This window comes from Drosophila yakuba, chromosome 2R (genome assembly GCF_016746365.2).
Source record: "Drosophila yakuba strain Tai18E2 chromosome 2R, Prin_Dyak_Tai18E2_2.1, whole genome shotgun sequence".
NCBI classification, from domain to species: Eukaryota; Metazoa; Arthropoda; class Insecta; order Diptera; family Drosophilidae; genus Drosophila; species Drosophila yakuba.
Window position 1 is genome coordinate 10,353,724 of NC_052528.2, and position 23,425 is coordinate 10,377,148.

General features: G+C 43.2%; 3 protein-coding genes across 5 annotated transcripts in view; 2 read left to right on the plus strand and 1 right to left on the minus strand.

Moving 5' to 3' along the window:
* Positions 1-403: 403 nt before the first annotated feature.
* LOC6529969 lies at positions 404-2,643 on the minus strand. The gene is made up of 4 exons (XM_002090879.3): positions 1,812-2,643; positions 925-1,543; positions 665-858; positions 404-587 (listed from the first exon to the last, which is right to left on the minus strand). The coding sequence occupies exons 1-4, from the start codon at positions 2,068-2,070 to the stop codon at positions 481-483; spliced, it is 1,179 nt and encodes a 392-aa protein (XP_002090915.1). The 5' UTR covers positions 2,071-2,643; the 3' UTR covers positions 404-480.
* A 662-nt stretch (positions 2,644-3,305) lies between these two features.
* Positions 3,306-4,620, plus strand: LOC6529970. Its single transcript, XM_002090880.4, has 3 exons — positions 3,306-4,016; positions 4,075-4,271; positions 4,459-4,620. The coding sequence occupies exons 1-3, from the start codon at positions 3,313-3,315 to the stop codon at positions 4,551-4,553; spliced, it is 996 nt and encodes a 331-aa protein (XP_002090916.2). The 5' UTR covers positions 3,306-3,312; the 3' UTR covers positions 4,554-4,620.
* A 1,300-nt stretch (positions 4,621-5,920) lies between these two features.
* Positions 5,921-23,425, plus strand: part of LOC6529971 (calcitonin gene-related peptide type 1 receptor) — a 28,473-nt gene continuing 10,968 nt past the window's right edge. For all 3 annotated transcript variants that reach the window (XM_039372083.1, XM_039372084.1, XM_002090881.3), the window contains exon 1: positions 5,921-6,625. The gene's annotated coding sequence lies outside the window, so the exon portion shown is untranslated. The remainder of the gene's footprint in view (positions 6,626-23,425) is intronic.

Sequence of the window (23,425 nt, forward strand, 5' to 3'; positions counted from 1 at the left end):
ATGGGAAGGGGAAGGCGGTCTGTGGGTAGCGGACGCGGTTCGATTCCCAGCACTCAAAGCTGCCAATGGCGCATTTTATACATTTCTATTTGTTTGCCTTTGTTCTGCGGTGGCATTTTAGCTACACATACTACACTACACTATACAGGGGTATTGGCTCCCCATCGGGCATCGAAGCTCTTGACTTTAATCACACTAATTACGCAACTAAAAGGATAATCGTGTCGCTGACCGCACAAGCTCCTTAATGCGTTTGTCCAACTTTTTGCGATTGCGCTTGTGTTTGTTTGTGTGTGTGTGTGCATCATCCAGTTCACCACCCCCCACCCCGATGTTTTGTCATAATCCCTTCGATTTGACAAGCTCATTAACTGAATACCGAAATTAAGCTTAAACGCGTGTGTTTTCCTTAAAGACATTCGAGTTTATTTAATGTTGAGGCAAGAAACTATCCAAGTGTAGGTGAAAACAAATGAGTGCTTAAAGTAGCGAATTCCTCTGGCGGTAAGTCATACTGAATCCCGTCTCCACATCCCGATTCAAGGTGAGGTCATCGCTGGAGAAGTGCATCATGTAGGGCGGCGAAGCTGCAGAATGGAATGGAAGCCACATATCAGGCGCTGTTCAAGGGGCATTCCCCCTCCGCAACAAGAGCAACACTCACCATAAACCAGCAGGTTGTCGTTGGTGCCGCAGTAGTAGGTGGGCTGGTAGGCCATGTTCTTGGCCAGAATGCTCTGCGGTATCATTAAGTAGTCCTCCTGTCTGCCGGTCGTGTGGACAGTGGCGTGGCAGAACTCGTCGTAGCCCTCGCCGGAGTCCGACTGCACGGACATCGAAAACTTGCTAAAGGAGTATCTATTACGATATGAAGGAGGGGTTTCATCAAATTTAAGATATAAGCTATAATTTAGCCCTACTCACTCAATCATGCTGGCTGTTGTAGCAGACTTGATGCAGATATTGTAGCTCAAGTCGGGCATATAGTTGCTGATGACTGAAGTCTGGAAGTTGAAGCTGCGAATGGTGCCCGACAGATCGGTGTAGTACTGCTGACAGCCGGGCGGAGCAAGTAGCTCATAGTCCGCGTGGTGGGCGGCGAAGATGTCCCTCAGATCCTGCAGAGAATTGGTGGAGGTTGCCAGGCCGGCAGAGGTGCTGGAACGACGTCGGCTGCTTGCTGGCGGACCTTCCAGCTGGGTTACAATCAGCCTCCAAACGGGTGCAGTTCCTCTGGAGGTGACGACAAACGTTAGGGTCACCTGGTCGACTCCCGCAGCCGCATTGAAGGGCAGGTACAGGTGCTGGCCATCGTTTACTCCGCACAACTTGAAGCCACCCGCCTCGAAGTAGTCCTGGCACTCGAGGACTCCATCCGTGTCCGTGGGCTGCTGCATCACGAACTGCTCGAAGTCGATTCGCAACTGCTGCACGTTGCTGCTAAAGGCTTCGATGGTGTAGGTGTTCAAATCGCTGGCTAGGACGCCAGGATTCTTGATGATCGTCCTCTTCTGACGCGTAGAAGCACCCACTTGAAGGTTGGCTACCGGAAAAGAGTGAATTTTAGTTTATCTTAAGAACAAGATTGCTGGCACTTAAATATTTTATTTTTCCATATTTATTTACTTGGTTTTTCACTTTTGCGAGAAGCACTTTAATAAAATTTATATTTTAAAGGAGAGCCAACTCATTGAAAATGGAGTTTATTACACGTTAGTACTTCTAAGAAAGCAATTACATAATGTTCCAGTGAATTCATGTTCAGGCCATAGTATTTATTGACCCACTTTTCCTGTCACCAACCAACTCACTTTCACAGCAAACGCCGTAGGTGCCGCAGTATCCATTCACGGTGCCCGACTGCCGCATGCACTTGAAGCGCGTGAGGCAGGTGCCGGTGGTGCCGCTGTTGGTGACGCAGCTGTCCGCCAGGACACTCCTTCGCCTGGCCTGGCGCCACAAGCCAGGCTCCTGGGCGCTGGAGGCCAGGGCGCCGCTCGTGTCATTCAGCGTTTGCGCCTGCGCAATGGCCAGTAATCCGGAAAGAAGCAGCAGCGTGTATCCAATCATAATCCTCGGTTTCACTCAGGTTCTATTCACCCACGCACTTTCACAACGACTGTGTGGATCTTTTGGGGGTCGCAGCGCTTATATAGCACTTCTTGGGCCGAAGAATCCGAAAGATACAGCTCGCAGCGCTGGCAGCGATGCGGTGATGATATTTTCGTGTTAGAAGCAACGGCGTGTCAATATTTGGTAAGAAGCTCGGTTTGTCACCTACCGGCATGAATATTCAAGCCAGGCTAGTTGCGCCTATTAACTTGCTTGCTCTTGCCCATTGCCGATCGAGTTGATCGAGTCATTGAACCTCGACGAGTGTCCATTACTGTGATCTTAGATCTGTACAAACTGGGTTATGTTTGCACACTCTTTTGGGAACTGAGACGGGGCTGAGTGGCTGGCTATCTCATTATCATCGCCATAAACGAAGATGACGATCGATGATGATGATGACAATGATGTCAAAAAGTGAAAAGAGGCAACAAGTGTTGAAGGGTGTGATTGAGTTGACAAGACCCCAATTAGAGCCAAATTGCACAACTGAAATTGGGCCTCGACTTCGATAAATGCAGTCGAGTTCTATTCGTAGTCGAAAGTTGTTTAAAAAGTACATTTATATACATATTTGTCCATCAACTGATTGCCTCCAATAAACAACACATTTATCCGATAAAAGCGCGGTCAATTCGGTTTGTATAAACCTTATCACTATTCACTGGGGATTTTGTTATTTAGCAGAAACTTTGATTGCTGTAAAAGAGAATAGTCGGCGATAGATAAACAATTTATTTTAAGCTTTTCAATAAACATATTTTTTGTTTATGTACGTAATTATTGGTGGAATAAATACAATTCTGTATGGAAGCGGGGAAGTAACAACTTTTTAAACACCAAAAAGGTATTATTAGCATTAGAAGTTCAAAAGTTAAAAAAGGCCTTTCAAGTTTCAGGCCAAAGTCATAGTACTCCTTTGTGAGGGTATAAGAAAGCTCTTTGGATGAAAATAGCCTAAATAGATTGCTTAGACTTTTCCCCACTGATAGGGCAATTAAAAATACCTTTTCCATGGCTAAACAATAATAGAGGGACTCCAATTGTTTGCGATTTCGCCATCAGAATGCAGGTGCCCCCTTGGAGCGGAGCGATAAAACCAATCGATCATGATTGTTGACACTGGAACCTGGACAATTGGACGCGATTGGAGTGACAGGTGCGATTGCCGGCGGGCCATAAAAACCCATCCACTGACCGATGTGCAAACTCAGAACGATGAAGAACTGCATAGCAAGCGCCCTGCTCCTCCTGGTGACCGTTGCGGCCGCTCAAGCCGCTTCGGTGGCCACGCCCACCTGTGGAGGCTCCACCTCCTCGAAGAACATCAACTTGGTGAACCCGACGAATCCGCCGCGCGTGTGCGAGTACCACATCAAGCCGACCAGCAAGTACGTTTGCCAGCTGAGAATCGACTGGGCCATGACCTTGGCCCAACCCACGCTGGAGTCCGATGGTTCGGGCCTGACCTACGCCGAGTGCACCCGAGATGCCTTCGAGGTCGACGGACTGAAACTGTGCGGCACCGAGGTGTGGCAGCACATCTATGTGCCCTTCAACGCCACCGACGGTGAGTCTGTGGTGGATCTGGTCATTAGCTTGGCCGAGCGTGCCGGAGGCAGTGGATTGCCCGCCGCCTACTGGGACATGACCGTCACCCAGCTGGAGTGCCCGGTGGGAGCATCCGTTCGCTCGCTGGCTCTGGAGGAGGAAGTCACCATTGAGAGTCGTGCCACCTCCAACCAGGATGGCTTCTTTGTGGCCCCGCCCGGCTGTCGGCAGTACTTCCCGCAGGCCAAGGGAGCGGTGAAGTCCTTCAACTACAACGACGGCAATGGCATCTATCCGTCCCGCATGAACTACGCCATCTGCTTCCGTCGCCAAACAGATACTAAGACTCTAACGTGAGTAATATAATATATATTTCTTTGATATTAACTTAATTTAACAATTTGTTTAAAGCATTCGCGCCTATGACTTCAACGTGGGAGATGTGGTTTCCGCGTCCACCCTGATGACCGATGAAAACTGCTACAGCAGCGATAGTACCAATGATCTGGATGCCGATTTCCTGATGGTGCCACAGGCAACCTTTGAAGATAGCCACAAGCACGCCACCTACTTCTGTGGCTCCATCAACAAGGATGTGGTCATATCGAGTAAGTTTTTGAGAGCTTTTTGGGTGCGAAAGCTCAGGTAACACTAGTCAACAAACTTCTGGGATTGGCAATCTATTTCTACATTTCTGTTATATATACATTTTCAAAATGAAAATCAAATTGAAAATTATTTTCCCGAAAATAATACCTTTACACTAAGTATTATAATATCTATCAATTTTTGTAGGCAACAATCCCGGTCCTTTGATGGTGCTGTTCAACAGCGACGACATCTACAGGCAGAATGAGGCTGGCTTTGCTTTCACCTATGTCGTGTCCTAAGCGGCTGAGCTTCTTTGATTTCGTAAGCTAAACAAAGAATTTGGCAATAAACGTGGTTTAAATAAAAGATTTACCGAGTGTTTACTCAAGCATTAGCGTTGGACAATCAAAGAGAGTCGTTCGGCAGACTTGGCAGCTACAATCGTATGGGAATTTGGGGCTTTCGTTTTCTATTCCCAGTGCTTTGCCCTATCAATTACAGATAATTGAAGACTTATCAGAACAGACGCGGTATCAACATTTGTCTGCGACAATTACCAGACAAGCGATATATTATCTCAAGAAGCCCGACTATCTAGGTGTTCAAATAATGTGAGACAATCCATCAAGTGGTTCTCCAATCTATCAGATTCCAATCTTGGCGGAACTTTATCTAAACGCCTGTGAGCTATTTGAGATAATATCGACGTGGGTAAACTGTGTTCTAAAGTGGAAGGAAATTCTGCATAAACTATGTACTGAAATTGAATGCGTAGTTGTTGAGAAGCTTTGCGATTTTTATCCTGTGAGATAGAAGGAGTTTCAATAAGCTTCATTGGTTGAAAGCTTCAATAATATCCTTAGCCAAAGCAGTACACCAACTATATAGCTTTCAAAAGCCTACTGTCGAATACGTAAATACTTTCAGACTATCAACAAGTGTTTGAAAGTATTGTCTTGGGGCCGTTTCCCCAAAAATATTTACGTTGATAGTATGATTTTTAAATTAGAATCTGAATGCTGTTAGAGTAATGAATAGCGATTGTAAAACTTGCGTTTTATTAGCGGCGCCAGTCGTTTATCAAAAGCAGCATAGTCCCATAATCTGTATTTTAATTCGGTCGACTTGGAGCAATATTCCTTATCAGCCTCTTCAAACGCAGCGCAACAAGTTGCGAGCAACATTAAGTGCCCTGTGCCGAATCTGCTGCGTTCGTCGCGGTGGAAAGCTTTGCTAAAGCTCGGAAAACTCATTCTTGGAGGCCAGCGCACTGTGGGTAGGAAACCATTTGAGTTTCCAAAAATAAAACTTAATAAAAATATAATATGTAGATTTTTTTGTGAGTGGTTTATGGTTATTGTGGGAAAATCTTAAAAAATAAACCAACAGAATGAAAAATATAAGAAATATTATTTTACATTACAATTTATGCTTTTGTTTATTTTTAAAGCTTGTAATTTTTATTTGATACAGCTTTTTAGCCAAATGCCTAAAGAGTATATATTCCCTGTCTGCAGATGTATCCCCTGAATGAGAGATTTACTTGCAATTTCTGCACCTTGTCCCACTGTGAAGTGATAAGACGCGCAATGCTTACGGCTAGCTGCAGCAACATGTTGCGCAGTAGCAGCCACGCCGGCTGCCAGCCGTGTGGCATGCGGATTTGACTTCAGTTGCCGTCCAACTGCCGCGTATTCGGAACGCTCCTCGCGCATCCGAGCCGGTTCCACAAGCATATCCAAAGCCATTTTCGAACGGTGTGCGCGAATCGCTCATTAAACCCAAATGGGTGTACAATAAAAAGTTTTAGTCCCGGCCATTGAAAAGTGTGTGTGCTCTACTTGTTCCTTTATTATCATTTTCTCCAAGCCATTGTCATCGCTTTTTGCGTGCAACGTGTGGCGTGCTGTGCCGTAGTGCGGTGTGAGTGGCCGATTGCGAATGCGAGTGCGTCGCTTAAATGCCAATTAAAGTGGCAGGCGTTTAATCAAGTCAAGTCCCAGTTTCCAACTCCGACTCCGACGGCGGCCCCCACTCCAACAACGCCGACGGTGTGACAAAAGAGTCTACAGGAGTCCTTGGCATAGCTCCACTCTTCAGTTTCCTCGCCATCCTCACCATCCCCACCATCCTCGGCATCCTCGGCAGGCAGCGCACATTCACGAAATTCCCAGTGAAAACATAGCCATAAATTAACAACTAATTCAATTAACTGCTGACAACGTCAACGAGCGCCGCTTGGCTGCAGCTTGGGACCAGATCCTTTGCCAGGAGGCGGGCCAGAAGGGGGCGAGGAAAAGTCACTGCATCGCCGCAGGATATGCGGCGGGTTGCCTAGGAGGAATTCCTTGTGCCAGCCTCCTTCTTCACGGTAAGCCCACGGTTCCCACTCACAATGGGAGAAATATTTCAAAGCGCACACATGCCGCTGCTCGCAACCGGAAATTATGAGGCCCGTGCGTTCCGGCTTACATTTTCAGGCGACTTTATCTGCTTATTCCAATCTCACATTTTTCATGTACATAACTATCGGTCTATTGTATTATGTTATCACCGAGGATATGCAAATTTTTATGGTTGCAGGAACATTGTCCATTTAAAAGAGTTTTAGAGCTGTGCTTTTAACATGACAAGTAAATTTAAATTCAGTAAACAATTTTAACACAACTAAATATTTTCCAGTTTATTTGTAAACTTTTAGAAAAAGAACAAATGATTAAATTGGTAATATGTTTTGTAGTTTTGGATAAACTTTTAATTTAAAATCCATATAAAATAGTAAATGCCATTGAATGCAGTAAGCATATTTTAACAAAACTTATTACATTCCAGCTTCTCTGTACATCATTTAGAGAAAGAACAAATGATTAAATATGTATATATGTTTCGGAGTTTTCTAAAAACTTTTAATTTAAAATCCATATAAAATAGTAAGAGCCATTGCTTTTAGTCTATGTTTAAATCTACATAAAAAAGTTTATGTGGCGCACATTCTTCTAACACTTTTCATGGCCTTACCCTTGTTAACTCTGATAAAGAGTGAAGAATGGCTGTCAAAGTGGAAATCGGAACATGCGTTTCAGACTCTTTTGTACAAGTGAAGTCCTTAGAAGTTGGCCCAGCGAATAAATGAAATATTTGAGATGTGCTCCCAAGTCATGGCCATTATGCAAATCACAGATTGAGTGGAAAACGCCCAAAAGGATTTAGTTTTGGGGCCCATTCCATTCGGCATTCGGCGTTCGGCATGTGAATCGACTTTTGTTTGGCTTTCGAATCCTGGGTAGCAGCTGCATAAATCAATGGAGCAGCATTTCTCTCGGTTCGTTTGATTTTTGATTTCCAGCTCCATGATGACGCACGTTGTAAGGCCATAAATCTTGCGATCTGGCCGGAATGTCTTTAATTGTTAAGCGCACAGACGGCAATCTGCAATCTGGAATCTGGAATCGGCAATCTGCAAGTCGACGATGATTTCACAGCACGACGCGACACTATCATTATTGTGCGATGATCATGATATATCTGCCGTCATTTGTCACTGTAACAAGTTGAGCCTGGCGGCCAAAAGCAAACAATTTGCCACCGGCTAAATTCGCTGTTTGCTATTTGTTATTTGCTGTTAGCCATTTGCCATTAGCGTTTACGTGGCGCCCGAACTGCACCGTAGATGTCTTAGATACAGATACTGGGCCCAAGATACGTGGGCTTATATACAATATAATCGTGGTGTGGGTGTGCATTAGCTTTTACTTTAAACAATAAATTCTAGCGGAGCGCTATCTCTTAGCCGGGAATATTTTGGACCACAAAATGCATTTCGCGAACTATATTATAATTTGCTTTCCTTTCACGCCGCTTTGTTTATGTCCACGTGAGCCAAATGCGGCGGCTAATGAGTAAATATTGTCAGAGATAATACCCGAGTGCATAGTAGCCGTTGCTTTCTGGGGCTTCCAGCAAATGGACGACTCTCGAGAGATATAAATCAGTGCTCTCGAGCTAGAAATGCAGGAAGTATCTTCTTTTTACTAGAGTAAATACTGAAGTCGCTCAGACTGCAACTGCAAACAGATAAGGCACCAAGTTATGATTCGAAATGCTTCCAAAGTATGTAATTAAAGTGCAATAAACAACTCATGTCCTCAACATACAGACAAAAAAGTGCAGGCAATTAAAAACTCATTAAGTGGAGTAAGAACCAAAACACATTTCCATTTCACATCGAAAATTACTTCGAATTTGTTTATTAATGCTCACAGAAATTTGATCAAAACAATCTTGAAAACAGCAATACCTATACATGAAAATTAATATCCAACAAGAATGGCTCTCTAAATATAGCCTACGTTTATTCGTTTCGAGCATTAACATTCTTATGCCCAATAAACGCAGCCATTAGTACCAAATTATTTATTTAACCATTAATGAATGTATTTGGAAATCGTTGCCATTTTGCCAATATGAATGCTACTATGTTTGATTCTGTTTATAAAAACAGGCTTATGAGTGATTTGTCGGATGTACGAGTTCATGTAAACACAATCAAATCAAACACTTTTTGACAAGCCCTCATCCTCGTCGGTTGTGGCCAATATCGATTGCCCTATTTGTTATCAATTGCCATCATTCGTGGCTTTGGTCCACTGATTGATACATCCCGTTTCGCCGGTTGCCAAATTAATTTCCCTTGCAACAATTTCAACAACGTGGTTGCAAAGCGGTTACGGATTTGGGCATCAACGGTGTTTATTGTATTAAGAATTTTCCAAATTAATTGCGAATTTCGGCTATTTTTGGGTTCAGTGGGCACGAGTTTTCCTCATCACTAAAACCGACAAAAAAAGGAAAAAAGGGGAGACTGACAGGTCTAAACAATAACAAAATGCTGGCGCTGATTGAACCGCTCAGTGCACAATTTCAATCAATTTTTCAATTAATTTTCATTGCCCCGCGTGCGTCCAGTTTGGAAGTGGGCACGATGATCAAACGACGATGAGATCGCACGGCCAACGTCATTGTTAAGGCCAAATCAGTATTGGCCGCATCGCAAATGCAGGCAAATGTAGGCAAATGCAGGAAAATTAAAATAAATGGTTATGGGACTCCATAAAGCATTACAATATCACAAGGCAGGAGCATCGCGAGCTGCCAACGTGACTCACACACCCAGGCCATGTTGGCCAAAGGCGAACAGAGTACACAGCTTGCATGGACTGTGTGTGCGGGTTCAATTAACGTGGCCAAAGCAACTTGTTCTTGGTCGCAGGAAACCTGGAGTTGGAGTTGAAGCTGGAGATGGCTAGAACTCCAGCCTGAAAAGGCAGCGTCCAGATTGCTGCTTCTACAATCAGCCGAGCCAGACGAGCTGGCAGAAAAAGTTGTTAATTGGAATTTAACAATCTCTAAAAGCGTCTAATGGATGGGATGCGTGCTCTGCGTCCCGGCCGGTTGACCAAGCGATTTGCCCCACTGTGCGACTGGGCTACCAGTTTACCCACTCTGCGCTTTATCTGCCGGCAAATGTAGAAATTAAGTTTCGCCCGGCCAGATGGATCCCGACCGAGCGACTGTCAGTATCGTTTACGTGCCGCCGTCAGGCAAAAACAATCAACATCAACTTATTTGTCTGCTGGCCAAACATCTCAAAGTGGCCAGCATCGCAGAAATAGCAGCATCTGCTAAATCCAGATAGCCACAGAGTCAGTTGCTCGGTGCTTCGGTGTCATGACCATTCCGGGTCCATTTCTGGGCCTGGGCCTGGTTGCCCGCCTGCTGGAGGAGTCGTGATTTTATCCCCACACACTGACGCAAAATTGGGTATCTAGTTTATATTAATCAAATTTAAGAGTGGCAATCCATCATTTTATCTAAATATTTAAATGCCATTTATTGAATGCTTTTGGGGCTTACTTTTATGTTCCTACACTCAAGATAGGAATGCTAATCATGTCTAAATAATCATGGAATGGTTGTATGTTTAGCACAATATCTATTAAATAAGATTCCACATGAGCTTAAAGATAGTATCGTATAAAAGTAGAGAGAGGTATAAATTAACCAATAGTTTATTCTTTAAAAATGAAAATATGAGAATACATATTTCCTCGCAGTGCATAGAGCACAGGCTCGGCTTGCATTCTTGCGGCGTCATTTAGTCGTGGGCTTCGTAACAAAGATCGTTAGCTGTAGGAATTATTGGAGCAGCTTTTCCAGCGGCTTTAGCCAGCCGTCAGTTCGAGTGGGGAAAATAGTTTCTCACAGCTGGCTCTGCCCCTCTGCTCCTCTTTCTGCCGATGACAGGTCTCGGTTTTGGGCCCACCTGCCGGCTTTTTGGATGGCCTCCTGGCCTCCCTGGCATTCCTGACAGCCCTGTGCTCCTCAGCTCCCTTGGATCCCTTGGCTTCAGCTGCCGGTGACAGTTCACGTCACCACAGAGCCACCACCAGCTGGCGGAAGCTTCTTTGTGCCGCCGGCTGGCGCTAATGAAGCATCACACACATCCGCATCCACGCCCAGGTGGCCAGCACGTGTGCTGCCTGGCCTTTGATAAAAATGAGAAAACAGATAAAAAATAAACCAAGTCAAGGGGCATCTTGTGCTCAGCATAATTTGCGCTGACATTAATCAATTGCAGCGTGGGCTTGGCAGGCGAGAAAAACCGCTCCGCACTTGGCCATAAATTAGCAGCCGCATCCACGAAACATGGCCAGGAACACCTGTTGGTGTTCCAGCACTTCCGATTCGGGCCGCTTTTGAATATGATTTGCAGCATCGCGGTGCGGCGAACATCGATATGCTCTTTAGATAACGCCGAGCAGCTTCCCTCCGCAAATTGCAGCCCATAAATCTGCCGCAAATTGCAAGGCTCATGCTCATGCTGGTGGCCCTTGTCCGACACACTGGTTGCCATTAGCTGGAACATACGGCAACATGAGGCATGTGGCAAGTAGACACATTTTTGTGGCCCACAAACATATGTATTTGCAAGTGCCAAGACATCGGCGCCATTGACACATGACACGCCCATTTATCGCAGCGGAAGTCGCCTGTCGAATCGGCACTTGGCTATTTGGCTTCTTGGCCAAAAGTGTTGACAGCTGCAAATCAAATTGTCATTAAATGTGCGTTTCTGGCAGAAGCCTCTGGGCACTCCTCCAGAAATAGTGTGCCGTCGGTAATTGCAATTAAAACAATTTTGCGGAGCGTGTCGCGCCGACACATTGACAAACTGCGCCAATTTACGTGGGAATTCGGGGGCGGCACTCAAAACTTTTTGCCGGTTGAAAAGTTGCAAATTGTTTGAAGCACGGTTGAGTTACAAGTTAACAAATGGTTGCAACGGCAACTGATACGTGCATATTTTCAGTCCTAGTCCTTAGTCCTTGGCAGGAGCTTGAAATACGATTTTAAAATTGTTTTCACAATAGGGTTTTCTTACTTGCTTGATTTTGAAATACATTTCTTTGATGTAAAAGTACATTAAAGTGGCACGACAACTCTTTGGCTGACTTACTTTATTATTTAAGATCGGGATTGACTAATATTTGTATATTTATTTATAAAAAAATAATTATTTTCATTTTATATTTCGATACATTCACTTTATATCTCTGCCTATGGTATATGTATAAATACAAATAGTTAGTAGAGTTTACAATTCAGGTCCCTTTTCTTTTGTATTATTGTTTTCAACGAAATCTCTGACTGCTATATTTTAATTAAAATAAATAAGCCCACCAGATCTTCTGAACTTGATTTACGGAAGCCAGTGAACAACATGAGTAGCATTATCCACTCAAAACAGTGATAAGATAGTTATGAAGTCCAAAGATATGGGTTTGCATTGATTTATATTAAAAAGAAGAGCTCTAGATTAGTTTGAAAATACTTATATCAGGGAAAATTCCAAAAAAAAAAGATTGTAAAATTCCTCTAAGACATATGCCATATGCCATTGAACTCTCGAGATGGCAAGTGCGGGCCCTATTGAAATTCTAATGATAAATTGGGTGCCTGCTTTGTCTGGGTAAACCAGGTTAGCGGTTGTGGCCAACGTGCCGCCAATGCTGCGTATGCGTAATATTTATGGCACGACGCACATGTGGCAAGGTTCCAACTGCAAGAAGCTCGTCAAATGGCATAAATAAGCACATCTCACTTGGCAATGCGTTGGCTGCTTCTCTATGCAACATGCGACACGAGTATTGCATTAGAAAAGAGGTGGCACCGACGTTGCACCCACACCATTCCGTACGCCCTCACAATTCTGGCACGCATCTGAATGAAATGAGCAATTAAAAAGTGCGCATAACTTAATTAAAGATGTAAAGAGTGGAGAAGTCGGGGAGGGGAAGGGTAATGTGGCCAAGTGACCACTGCCAAATTGTCGCCTTTGTTGGACACGGGTTTTTCGCGTTAAAAGTTCCATTTGAAGTTCATTAGCATGTTTATTGGGTTGTTTAGTGTCCTTACCGCCAGCAGCCGGTCCTGTAATTACTCGGTTTCCGGGAACAGAAGTCGAGACTTTCAGCAACAAATGTTGCAACATTAATTAGGACACATTTGCTGGAAATTCCCTTTCAATTAGAGCCCGCTTTTATGCGACAGGATCTGCTCGAGTGTCCTGCGAATGGATTCCAGCAGTCAAGTGCCGCCAGGCGGGCGAAATGTAGTGGCACTGAGCTGCGGATTACGAGTAAGTCGGTCAAAGGTCAGCTGCTCTTAATGTGCTCCACCGCAGGCTTTAAAGCTGCTGCCCCACCACTCGACCTTTGGCTAAATCTCGGCTAATGAGTTTCAGAGTGGTATAAATAATGCAAAATGTTTCGCAAATACACTCTGAGGGCCACGACCACACACCCATTTATCGCCAGCCACGGAAAACAATGGTGCTTTGGAACAAAAGTTAAATAAATACGCATATCACACACATTTTTGGGTACTCATACATACTTGGGCGTACTGGAAAACAACGGACCAACTTTAACACTTATTTAATACACATACAAAAACTGATAGGTTCATAAGCAAAGATAAGTTGTTGTGCATGTAACTGACATATGTGAGCAACATTTAATCTGATTTTTATACTTCTTTAATGCAGATATGCAATTATCTGTCTCAATTTAAGGAAATCCTTTTATTTTAAGAGCTCACTGATTGTTTCCAAAGTTGATTCCCAATCAACACATTAAAATGGAAAGAGGCATGATGTTTTGAGAACACTAAGGGGATTAAATAAATCTCCAATCGATCATGAGATTTTTCCTTGTGCAGCTGTGCAGCACCTCAATCTCCAGTGGGGGATTGTTTTAACAAATGTCCATCTTCGCACGCCTGTCTCGTCTCGAGTGAGTGGCAGATGGATTGGCAGCAAGTGTCATTTCCCCAGTCCATTGGAATGGACAGTGTGCTCCACCCACCTACTCGGTGGGTTGGTGGGTTGGTGGATTGGTGGGTGGAACCAATCAGTCGAGGGGCTGAAACTTAAACCAGAAACTAATTGAAGTTTTGCGGGTGCTCCGTGCTCCGACATAATTCCGCTTTTGTACTTCCAGCCATAGCAGCCATGCAGCTGATCCCATCAGCGAAACCCGGAGCTTCAGCTCGTCATTAAATCCTTTGCGTTTCGACTTTGGTCAGTTGATTAAGTATGCATAAACAGCAATTATGCCGCCCCTTGGGGGCGTGTCCGCGTAATTTATGCTAAGTTATGGCGTATTATATCTATTGCGGACCCATTTCGCTTGCTTCTATTACCAAAGACGAGCTGCCTGGGAAAAAGCACAAGCACAAGCACGAAGCACAAAAGTTGGCAAACAAAATCCATACATTAAGCATATCCTTTTTGCAAGAGCCTCCCTCTAGAGCTCCCACGGCCATAGTAACCCATTGAAATTAAAACGCTCTATTGAAGGAGCGTCCCTTTTTTGTGGGGCACCCCAGAAAATCCCCCCTCCAAACAATACTTTTCAAACCTTTGTTGCCTTTTTCCGTGTGCTCTTTGCGGCCACGAAATTGCAGGTAATTAAGATGCCGCCCCATGGCATAAAGTACACAAAAAACGGCCATTGAAAAACGGAGTGTGGCAAAGGAAAACATAATTCACTGTCTGAAAATTCATTTCGACATTTCGCTTCCCTTTGACAACGCTGCTGCCAAGAGGGCTGAATTTTCCTGCTGCTTTCACTTAAGGATTTTCCCCGACATTCGCTTTCCTTCCCAGGCTGTGCAGATGAAGCACCTTCTTGGCCATCCTCTCCTGCGTTAAATTGAGTGTGAAGTGTGCTAAGCGCGCCAAGGTCTAGGCATTTACTCAAATTGGAGTATAATTGACTACAAGCCATTTGTTTTGAGCAGCCGTTTAATGGCGCTATTAAATATTCTTCTTATATAGTAAGTACAGGTCGTAAATAACTCTTGAGGCCAATAATTTGGTGGCATCATTTCGTGATTAGCCAGAACAAAAATTATAATGTTCACGTACTAATAATCATAAATCTCGCTAAGCAGCTTTCAACAGATAATAAAAAAGAGGGCATTAAATCGAAATTATAATATGTGAATATGCAAATGAGACACTAATATTTTTGTGCACATTTATAATCGAAGTTTATTTTCCAAACAACAGAACCTAATAATGCAAAGCATGGTGCTCCAACCAATCTGAAATACTGTGCATGAGGGCGAATGTTGCATTCGTTTAACCCACTTGGCATTCATTGTTGCATGCAGCATGAAATATGGAAAATTATGCTCAGTCTGGTGAAGGAGAATGCGGCAACCGAACTGCATTGCTAATCGGGATCGTAAGAGCTACACAAAGAAAAGTTTATAGCTACTTATATTGGCACTATAAGTAAGGAGAAAATGCGCTTAGAAGATGGATTCGGAATAATTTGAATACACAATTTTGTCATATTCAAAGTATAATTTTAACTACCAGAATACAAGTTTTTCAAAATCCTTACCAAAATATTGAGTGTGTGTTGATAAGTTTTTAATCGAAGACAATTACATTTGATCTTATTTTGTATCGTTTTATTTTAATAAGAGAGATTACACTTTAATTATAAGTTAAAATTCAGTTTGGCTCTGTGCATCATCTGCATGCCACTAATTCACATTAAGCCAGGCAAGGAGAATCTGGTTAAACATGTGCCATAATGCCATAATTTGCCAAATGCACAAACACAAGGATAACCAGGAGCAGACGTCCTTCCCGAAACCACATGAGCTGAGATTTTTGGCCAGCGACACTGTCGCCCTGGGAGATAAATCTGGCCAAGTTTATTGAATTATCCAACAGTTTCCTCGGCCATCCAGATTCCAGATCCAGATCCAGTTGCTCGACTGGACGGGACAGCTTCGATAAATTGGCAACATGGCTTTAATTGGCTCCGAGGCGTGCAATCAAAACAGTTTTCGATAACGCGCCACGAAAGGTTCAAAGCCCAAAGTTCCTTTGACATGGCCTGCGGCTGCAACTTGGCTTTGCTTTTCCTTTTGCCTTTGGTTTGGGTTATGGTCTCGTCTGTCGTGGGCGAGAAGGCAAATCAGATAAGCACTTAATGCCAAGCACACAATGTGGCCAAGAGTTGTTGGCCAGGACACAAACACACAAACGCAAGCTCACACACACGAACGCAACGCTACATATACACGCCTGACTGGCTTGTAATGGAATTGCGATTGTATCTGGCAGATACATTTGTGCTGGAGGTCCACAAACGAACCCATTTGTTTGGCAAGCAGATTTATGCTCATGCTCATGCCGTTGTCATCGGAAGCCTAATTAAATATCACAGGCGGCCGAAGTTCGAGGCGGAAAAATTACACTACAACTGAATTAATTAAGCCAACAAGTTCCACTACTTCGTTAGTATGTAGTGTCGTCCGTCGCTCGGTTTCATTAACAAGAAGTCGGCAAACAAAAGTTTGCAGCTGTCGGAAAAGTTTATGATCCGACCTCGAAGAGATAGCGCAACAAGTAAATTCCGACTTAGCACGCGCCATCGGCCAAAGATACATTTAATTAATTTTTGATTCCACCAGATACTCAGACAACTAGTCGTATCTTCGGATGACGCAGTTCGTTGCTTGTTACTGATACAGATTAGATTCGGTTCCAGCTCGCAGCTTACTTCGGTCTGACAACACTGACCACTTCACTGAGAACTTATGAATTTGATTAAAAACTTTTCCTTTCACTCTAAGTGTTATTTAAATCGAAATCAATTGCATGGCAGTTACAACTGGCCATAAATCGCGTACAAATTCCAGTCGAGCAGGCAAAAGTCCCAATCTAACTTTTCCTTTGTCTGCTCCACATGCAAAATTAGGCACAAACTTTGTGAAATCGAAAGCGACTCCAACACAAAGGTCCCAGCACTCAGTGGCCCATCACTTGAAGGTATTGAACCTCGATTGCCGACCATTGTTTCCCCATTATGCATGCAGGAGCGGATCAGCGGATGCGGGGCACGAAGGGCGCGTCTGACAATTACACAAGCTCCCTGCAGCAAAGTTCCACAAAGAGCAACAGTTGCGGCAGCCACAAAGAAACTCAGCTGCAACTGAAGTCGCAGCAGCAGGAACACAAATGTGCCAAGGCAACAACAAAGGCGGCAGAAATAATATTGCTCATAATAGATGCAAATGCTGCAGGCATTTGGGGAGAGTATAAAGCAGCAGTATAAATAAATACAACTCAGAAATAATTCTACAACTAGAGGAGGGCGACTGAGTTAAGCAAACATAACACAAAACCAAATCATTGATATTTCTCCAATTAAATGCAAATATGTTCATTTAAATCTTGCTGTCTAATTTAACAATTTAAGCAACAACTCAATATTCACATTCCACTGAAAACAAACTTATTTCTATGCTTATATTATTTGTTTATCATTGAAGTCGAAAACTTTCCAAATATGTCAGCAGCGTATATAAATGAAAAACATTGGGAAAATAACATCACAACATCAAAACATCAAAATACCAGCAATGACAGTCGTTTTAAGAGAAGCTAATTTCCATATGAATAGAGCAACAATTGTCCAAAGGCGGCGCAAATTGCAAATGAAATGAAATATGAAAATCAAACTGACTTCCCCCAATTGACATTAGCTGACTGCCAGAGGAGAAACCCATTTTTTTGGGGGGGCAAGAGGTTGTGGGTATAGAAATGGAAATGGAGGTGACGAGCACAAAACAATTCTACTTGGGCGCTGACAATGGCTTTGGCCCATTCTCCGCAACTTGCCTGTGAAAATTCGACTGGTTTTCCTTACCCGGGTGTAGTCAATTGTAAACACATTTAAACAAAACTCAACGAGACGTGCGGAAAATTGCTGATATGAAAAGTGAAAAGTGCGCCGAGGTCGTGTGTTTGGGTATCCGACGGGAATGCTGCCTACACCAATTTGTGTGGCCAAATTGTGGGCAAAAAAAAAAAAATTGGAAGGGGCAAGGATGAAGATGAGGTCCTGGCTGAAGGAACCGAAAACGTAGGCTGGCCGCAAAATAATGTTATTGATATGAATTGAGTTCGTTTCGCAGGATGCGAAAGTGCGTGAGCTGTCCAAATAATTATCTTGGCTTCGTGCTCGGAAAACTCCAATTTCGAGCACTAATTTCGGATGGGATTGTAGTAAAATCAAATTAATTGTGAGCTAGCGTTTGGGGTGTGAATTAGAAATATTGGAAAATTAAATGAGCCAAATAAATTCATTTACCTTCACGTCGGTGCTTTCAATTTTATCTGCAAAACCTTCACATCCTTTAGGCACAGTAGCAAAATAAGCATAATAACGACCAGCTTTTCATTACAAGAATAATTTGTTGTAAACTTTTTGTAGACCTTAGATTTGCTCAACAATTTCTCAAATTTGTTTAGAGCTTTGTAACTTTTCAAGACGCTTTTAGCCACAAGTTCAATGTCGTTTTCGTTACTGTTTGAGTTGAAGTAACCCACTTTAACCACTTCGCCCGGCCATATTTCAATTGGACTACAAAGTATTTGTCGAAAAATTCCCCCGTCCTAGCAACGGCAGAGAAATAATCAAATATCATGATGAACACGCCTCGACTGGAATTATTATAAGAGGCAGCCGGAAAACAAATTCCCAAGCTCACAAAAAGTTGCCCAAACAATAACAAAATGAAAGAAATGTGCACTTGAGCCGCGAAAAAGTTGGGAAGGGGGAAAAGTACATTTATTCCCCGCGAAAAGTTCTTGAAATCAAAGTACGAAAGCAGCACAACAAATAAGCGCAGTTAAAGTACGAATTTTCTCACTGGCTTTGGCCAAATGACAAAGTTAAATAACAACTGGGGAAAGGGATCCTGCCCTGCTTGTTGCCAGGACTGTCACTCTTTGAAAAGGATACGGCACATGCACAGTGCCTCTGAGCAGCTGCTTTCTTGTTCTTGAGGTGCTATGCTACACATATACTACACACATGTAGGCAAACAGCGCCGTTCAAGATATTAGTGCTTTAGTACAAACTTAAATATATTTTTATTAAAACGGATAAACAGTCCGGAAATAACAATACCACTATATCTTATGTGCCTCCTGAGCATCATGATAATACGAATGGTTTGTTAAGTAAGATAACCATCTTGAGATCTATTGTTGTGGCCGAATCTGTGGGTGTTTAGGGTGTGTGCCGAGCACTTTTGAGTAGACCGCAAGACATTTGTGAAAGAGCAAACAACAGAAGGCAAACAAAGTCCATTTCAGAACTCACACCTTGCCGGGCTCAGACATATGCAAATTCAGTGCGCGAACAAATTGTGCAATTTTTGTTGGGAGGAAGTGAGAACAAGGCATTTAGCACGTGTGGCACGTATTTCATTTCAGAACCCAGCGCAAACGCACCTCCATCTCCAAACGGCGGAAAAGCAATGAACCAGGACAAAGGTCGACTATATAGGGAGCTCAAAGGATGCAGAGCAACATGGTAGCGAGTTGAGAGTAGGACCGAAGGCAAGTTTGTGGCTCAAATGCACTTAACGCCGCCGGTCTCTTAAAACTCCGCTTTTGGCCGGCTGGCGAATTTAAATCCATCCGAATTCCTTAATCCATTGCCGGTCCGGTTTTATAAATTATTCCATGCCATTAGGGCTCGGCTTTCACGCTCAGCGCTCCATGCTCCACGTTCGCCGCTTCTGAGTCCGGAGCCAAGTGGGCAAATGGGCAAATGTGTGTGCAAAATAAATAAATCGCTTGTTCTGGTAATCTCTGGCAACATTTTTATGGCCCTCTCCTCAGCCTTCCAAGGCTGCCCAACTGGCCAACCAGCTTAATCCTGGCTAACACAGATACTTCCGGTTGTGGTGGAGCGGTACGAGTAGTGTCCCTTTTGTCGGATCTGGGATCTGGGATGTGGGATCTGAGCGATTCCGTGTTTACACTTTATACTTATTTGAAATATGAGCTCCTTTCCACGCTGCCAACTGCAGCGCTAAATAAATCAGACAGCGTGCCCGCAAAATCTTACCCATGGCAGCTGTCACTCCGCATTATTATCAGCAACAAAAGGTCCCCGGCGCTGATGCAGTGACTCAAGCCCCGGACAGTGTGCCTGGTGGAGCCCCAGGATAGCAGCTTTGGATAAGAATGGGAATCTTGAGAGGCGCCAGTCTGTCAGCGAGGACAACATGATTTCAACTCCTTTTTGAATAAATGGTACGTCATTATCGGGTGATAATGGAGCAAGTGGATCCGCACTAAAAGTGTGCCACAACATACTTACAAATGAACTAAAATATAATATATTTTATTCTGTATGTTACACTTTGGCTGAAAAACAGTATCAATTAACTGAAGCACTGTCAATCTTCTGTGAAATCTACTAAAAAAGACGTTTGATACGTTTCATCGCTAAAAAATAATCAAATATTTATTTAGAACAGCCATCGAAACACGAGTGTTAACAATAACAGCATTTTTTTTTAATTATAATTTCATCGTATGTTAATTCTTACATTTAAAATAACGGTCATTAAATAAATCAAAAGTCCCAATAAAGCTTAACATAATTCAAGCCCCATTGACGACCGTCAAGAGCAAATAACATTTTTCCTCATTGAAAAGGATTTTTACTTATAATCCCCGGCTGAAATCCACAGGAGCAAGCGAAATTGGAAACTCATAAATTGCCTTTATGCTCTGTCATTCCATTCGCAACAAAAGTGGTGGAAAATGGAAAACGATTCAGTGCATCAATGGCGCAACAGGGAATCCGGCGAAATCCGAATGGAATGCCATAGTTCGGGCCATGGCTAAAACGTTTCAGCCATTTCTGTCGCTGCAGCAGAAATGTTGTTTTAGGCAAAATGGTATTTAAGCGATTTAAGAGCCCGTTCGACAAATCTTCATTTCGAAATAAAACCCAATAAAACATAAAATTCTGTGGAAATGGCTGGCTTTTAGCAGAATCTTTTAAAGCAAAATACACTGGATTTATGACATATTCGATTCGATTCTTTCATGCTACATTTCAAAGAGGATTTTAATTGCCTCCCACCAGCACATTCAATAATTGATGCCGTTGTTTGCTTAAAAAGCAAGCGAAATTTAATGCAAAATATAGAATAAATCATTGCGAAATCTTGCCATGTGGGCGGTATGAAACTGGCGCAGACATCGTGGTACGTATGATTTATGCGCCTAATAAATTGCTGCAGCGAAAACTAAAAGCTGTTTTGTGCTCAGCGCAGAATGAAGATAAACTATCCACCGGGATAGTTTGGGTTGGTTTGGGTTCCAATCCACTGAGTCCGAGACCAAAGGCTCGATTCACAACTGACAGCCAACGAATTGGAAATCGGCAAACAAACATTTTCATTACTCATACGTCAGGGACGGTGTGGGGAGGGGGGTACTCATACTTGTGTGTGTTTGTGTGTGCAAGCGCAAAAAACCCCGAAACCAAACCAAACCAGCCATTGAAAACATTTTGACAGATGCAGACGGCACAATTTCGCTTGGCTACGTTTTTTAATACCCAACAGTTTTGCGCAACATTTCGCGTGCAAGGTTTTTCACCATGGCTCCATTTTTCCAAATTGTTGGAGAACAGTGGGCGACGGGGCGAGGGGGCGTGGTCAGGGTCGACACTTCAACGCCGAGTGCCAGAATAGATGCCCCAACATGATACACATGTAACCCACGCATACATTTGCCAGTTTTATGCTTTTCCATTCCTCAACGCCCCGCCGCAATTTCCCATTTCCCCTGGCTTTTGGCCGTTTTTATTGAAGCCTCCTCCCGCTCGCTTTTATCAAATGCAATTTACGGATCCCTGACATCGAGCATTAGCTCAGGGTGGCCCAAGTCAAGTCGGGTTTACTTAACGCACAGCAGCTGCTTTCCCAGCCCCGATTTTCCGATTTTCCGACTTCCCACCTCTAGACCAACTTTTTCGACAGCTACTTTTCGCCTATGGCACTTTTCCACACGCTTTTATTGCTAATTTCTGTTATTGCCGACGTTTTGCGTGAGTTTCGCGAGTTGTCGTAAAAATATTTTTATTAGCCGATCGCGGGTGGTGTGCGTACAGATTGGGAGCCCCTCCCCCTCCTGAAAGCACATTAAAGCACGAGCTGCCACATTTCGGCAATGAGACACGCTAGAAAGTATGCTAGGCAAAATCCAGCACCTTAACTCTCACACACACAGTGACTTCAAAGGCAACTTTCATTAATTCCAAGTTAAATACTTAAAGCCATGCATTAAACCTATTTTATGGGATCAATGCATGTCCTGTAACTATGCATTCATTTGAGTCCCTTGTAACAAAGTTTAATTCGGTTGAAATACTATAAGTAGTAAAAGTACTAAGAGCACTTTAAGAGCGATTTTGTGCAGGATATTCTTAGCCTGAATATAAAAAATATTGTTTATTTATTCAGCCATGGAATTCATCAGCTTCGTGTGCTTCAAACTCCCTCTCAAGAAAAATTCTAGTACCTAATATTGCTGCCCGCACATTCAATATGATTTATCCGATTTCTATCCAACACCCGACTATTTTTCAACCCACTTGAGCACCGAATCACTTATTCATTCCATGGCTGATGGGCAGGTTCAATGTGGACGATTTATGGGCAAGTTTGTACCGAGAAGTCGTAAAATTAAAGTGCCCCAAAGCCCACGATTCTGAAGACGCTTTTATGGCTATGGCCAGTTAATAACCAAATTTGTCTGCTCAGCTTTGGCTTAAACATTAAACCGACTTGCTGGGCGATGAGCTCAACAAAAACGAGCGAGTTGTGCTGAGTGATGTTCTGCGATTTCGTGTAATTCGTGCAATAAATATAAAACTTGTATTATGATTACAAGGATAGATGGAGAGTTGCTAAACCCGAGCAAACATGGCATAAAGCGTTTGTCATAAAACGCCACTCGTTCACAAGTGTTGTGCACACAAAGTGCATTCAGTTTGCCATTACCCAAGCCACAGCCCTCGGGGAATCCCCCTCGATGTTCTGCTCAGCCAATTTGCAATCCTAGATTTTATGTAGTTCGCTTGCAAAGGAGCCTTTTCTGCGTTACCGGCTGTCATTGTGGTTTTTGCTCTTGTCACTTGGCAGTTCGAGTGCAGCCAGCAATTTGCCTAAACGATAAGATTAGAAAATGGAAATGGAAATGGTAGTGGTGACAGCCACCTGACGCAATCTCGCATGAAAGAAAATTGTTCGTCCGCCATTCAACACCCGGCATCCGGCATCCGAAATCCGAAATCCTCGATATCCAACTGGACATGACCAGTTTCCGGAGGAATGCACTCCACTAGCATCTCGACACAAACATGTGTTTGTTGTTCTCTGTCCAAAAACACGCCCAACTTATGCTGGCACATTTCAGTGCAGTTGACAGAAATATGCAAACAGACGGCAGTAAATATTTGTTTTATTATTTATTTTAAAGAAATATGCAAATTCTCAGAGAAAAAAAATAATTGTTATAGAAAATTTGTGAATCAATAAAAAGAAACCTATGCTAATACAAGTTGTGGAAGCGATTGCTCTGCAAATTCCATATATTTAAACTATCAATTTACAAAAATAAACGTGGCAGTCAAATTCCCACTGAAGCGTTCAGTTTATTATTTCAACAATTACGGAAAATAATTGCCACTGATAATAATGGTTTTTT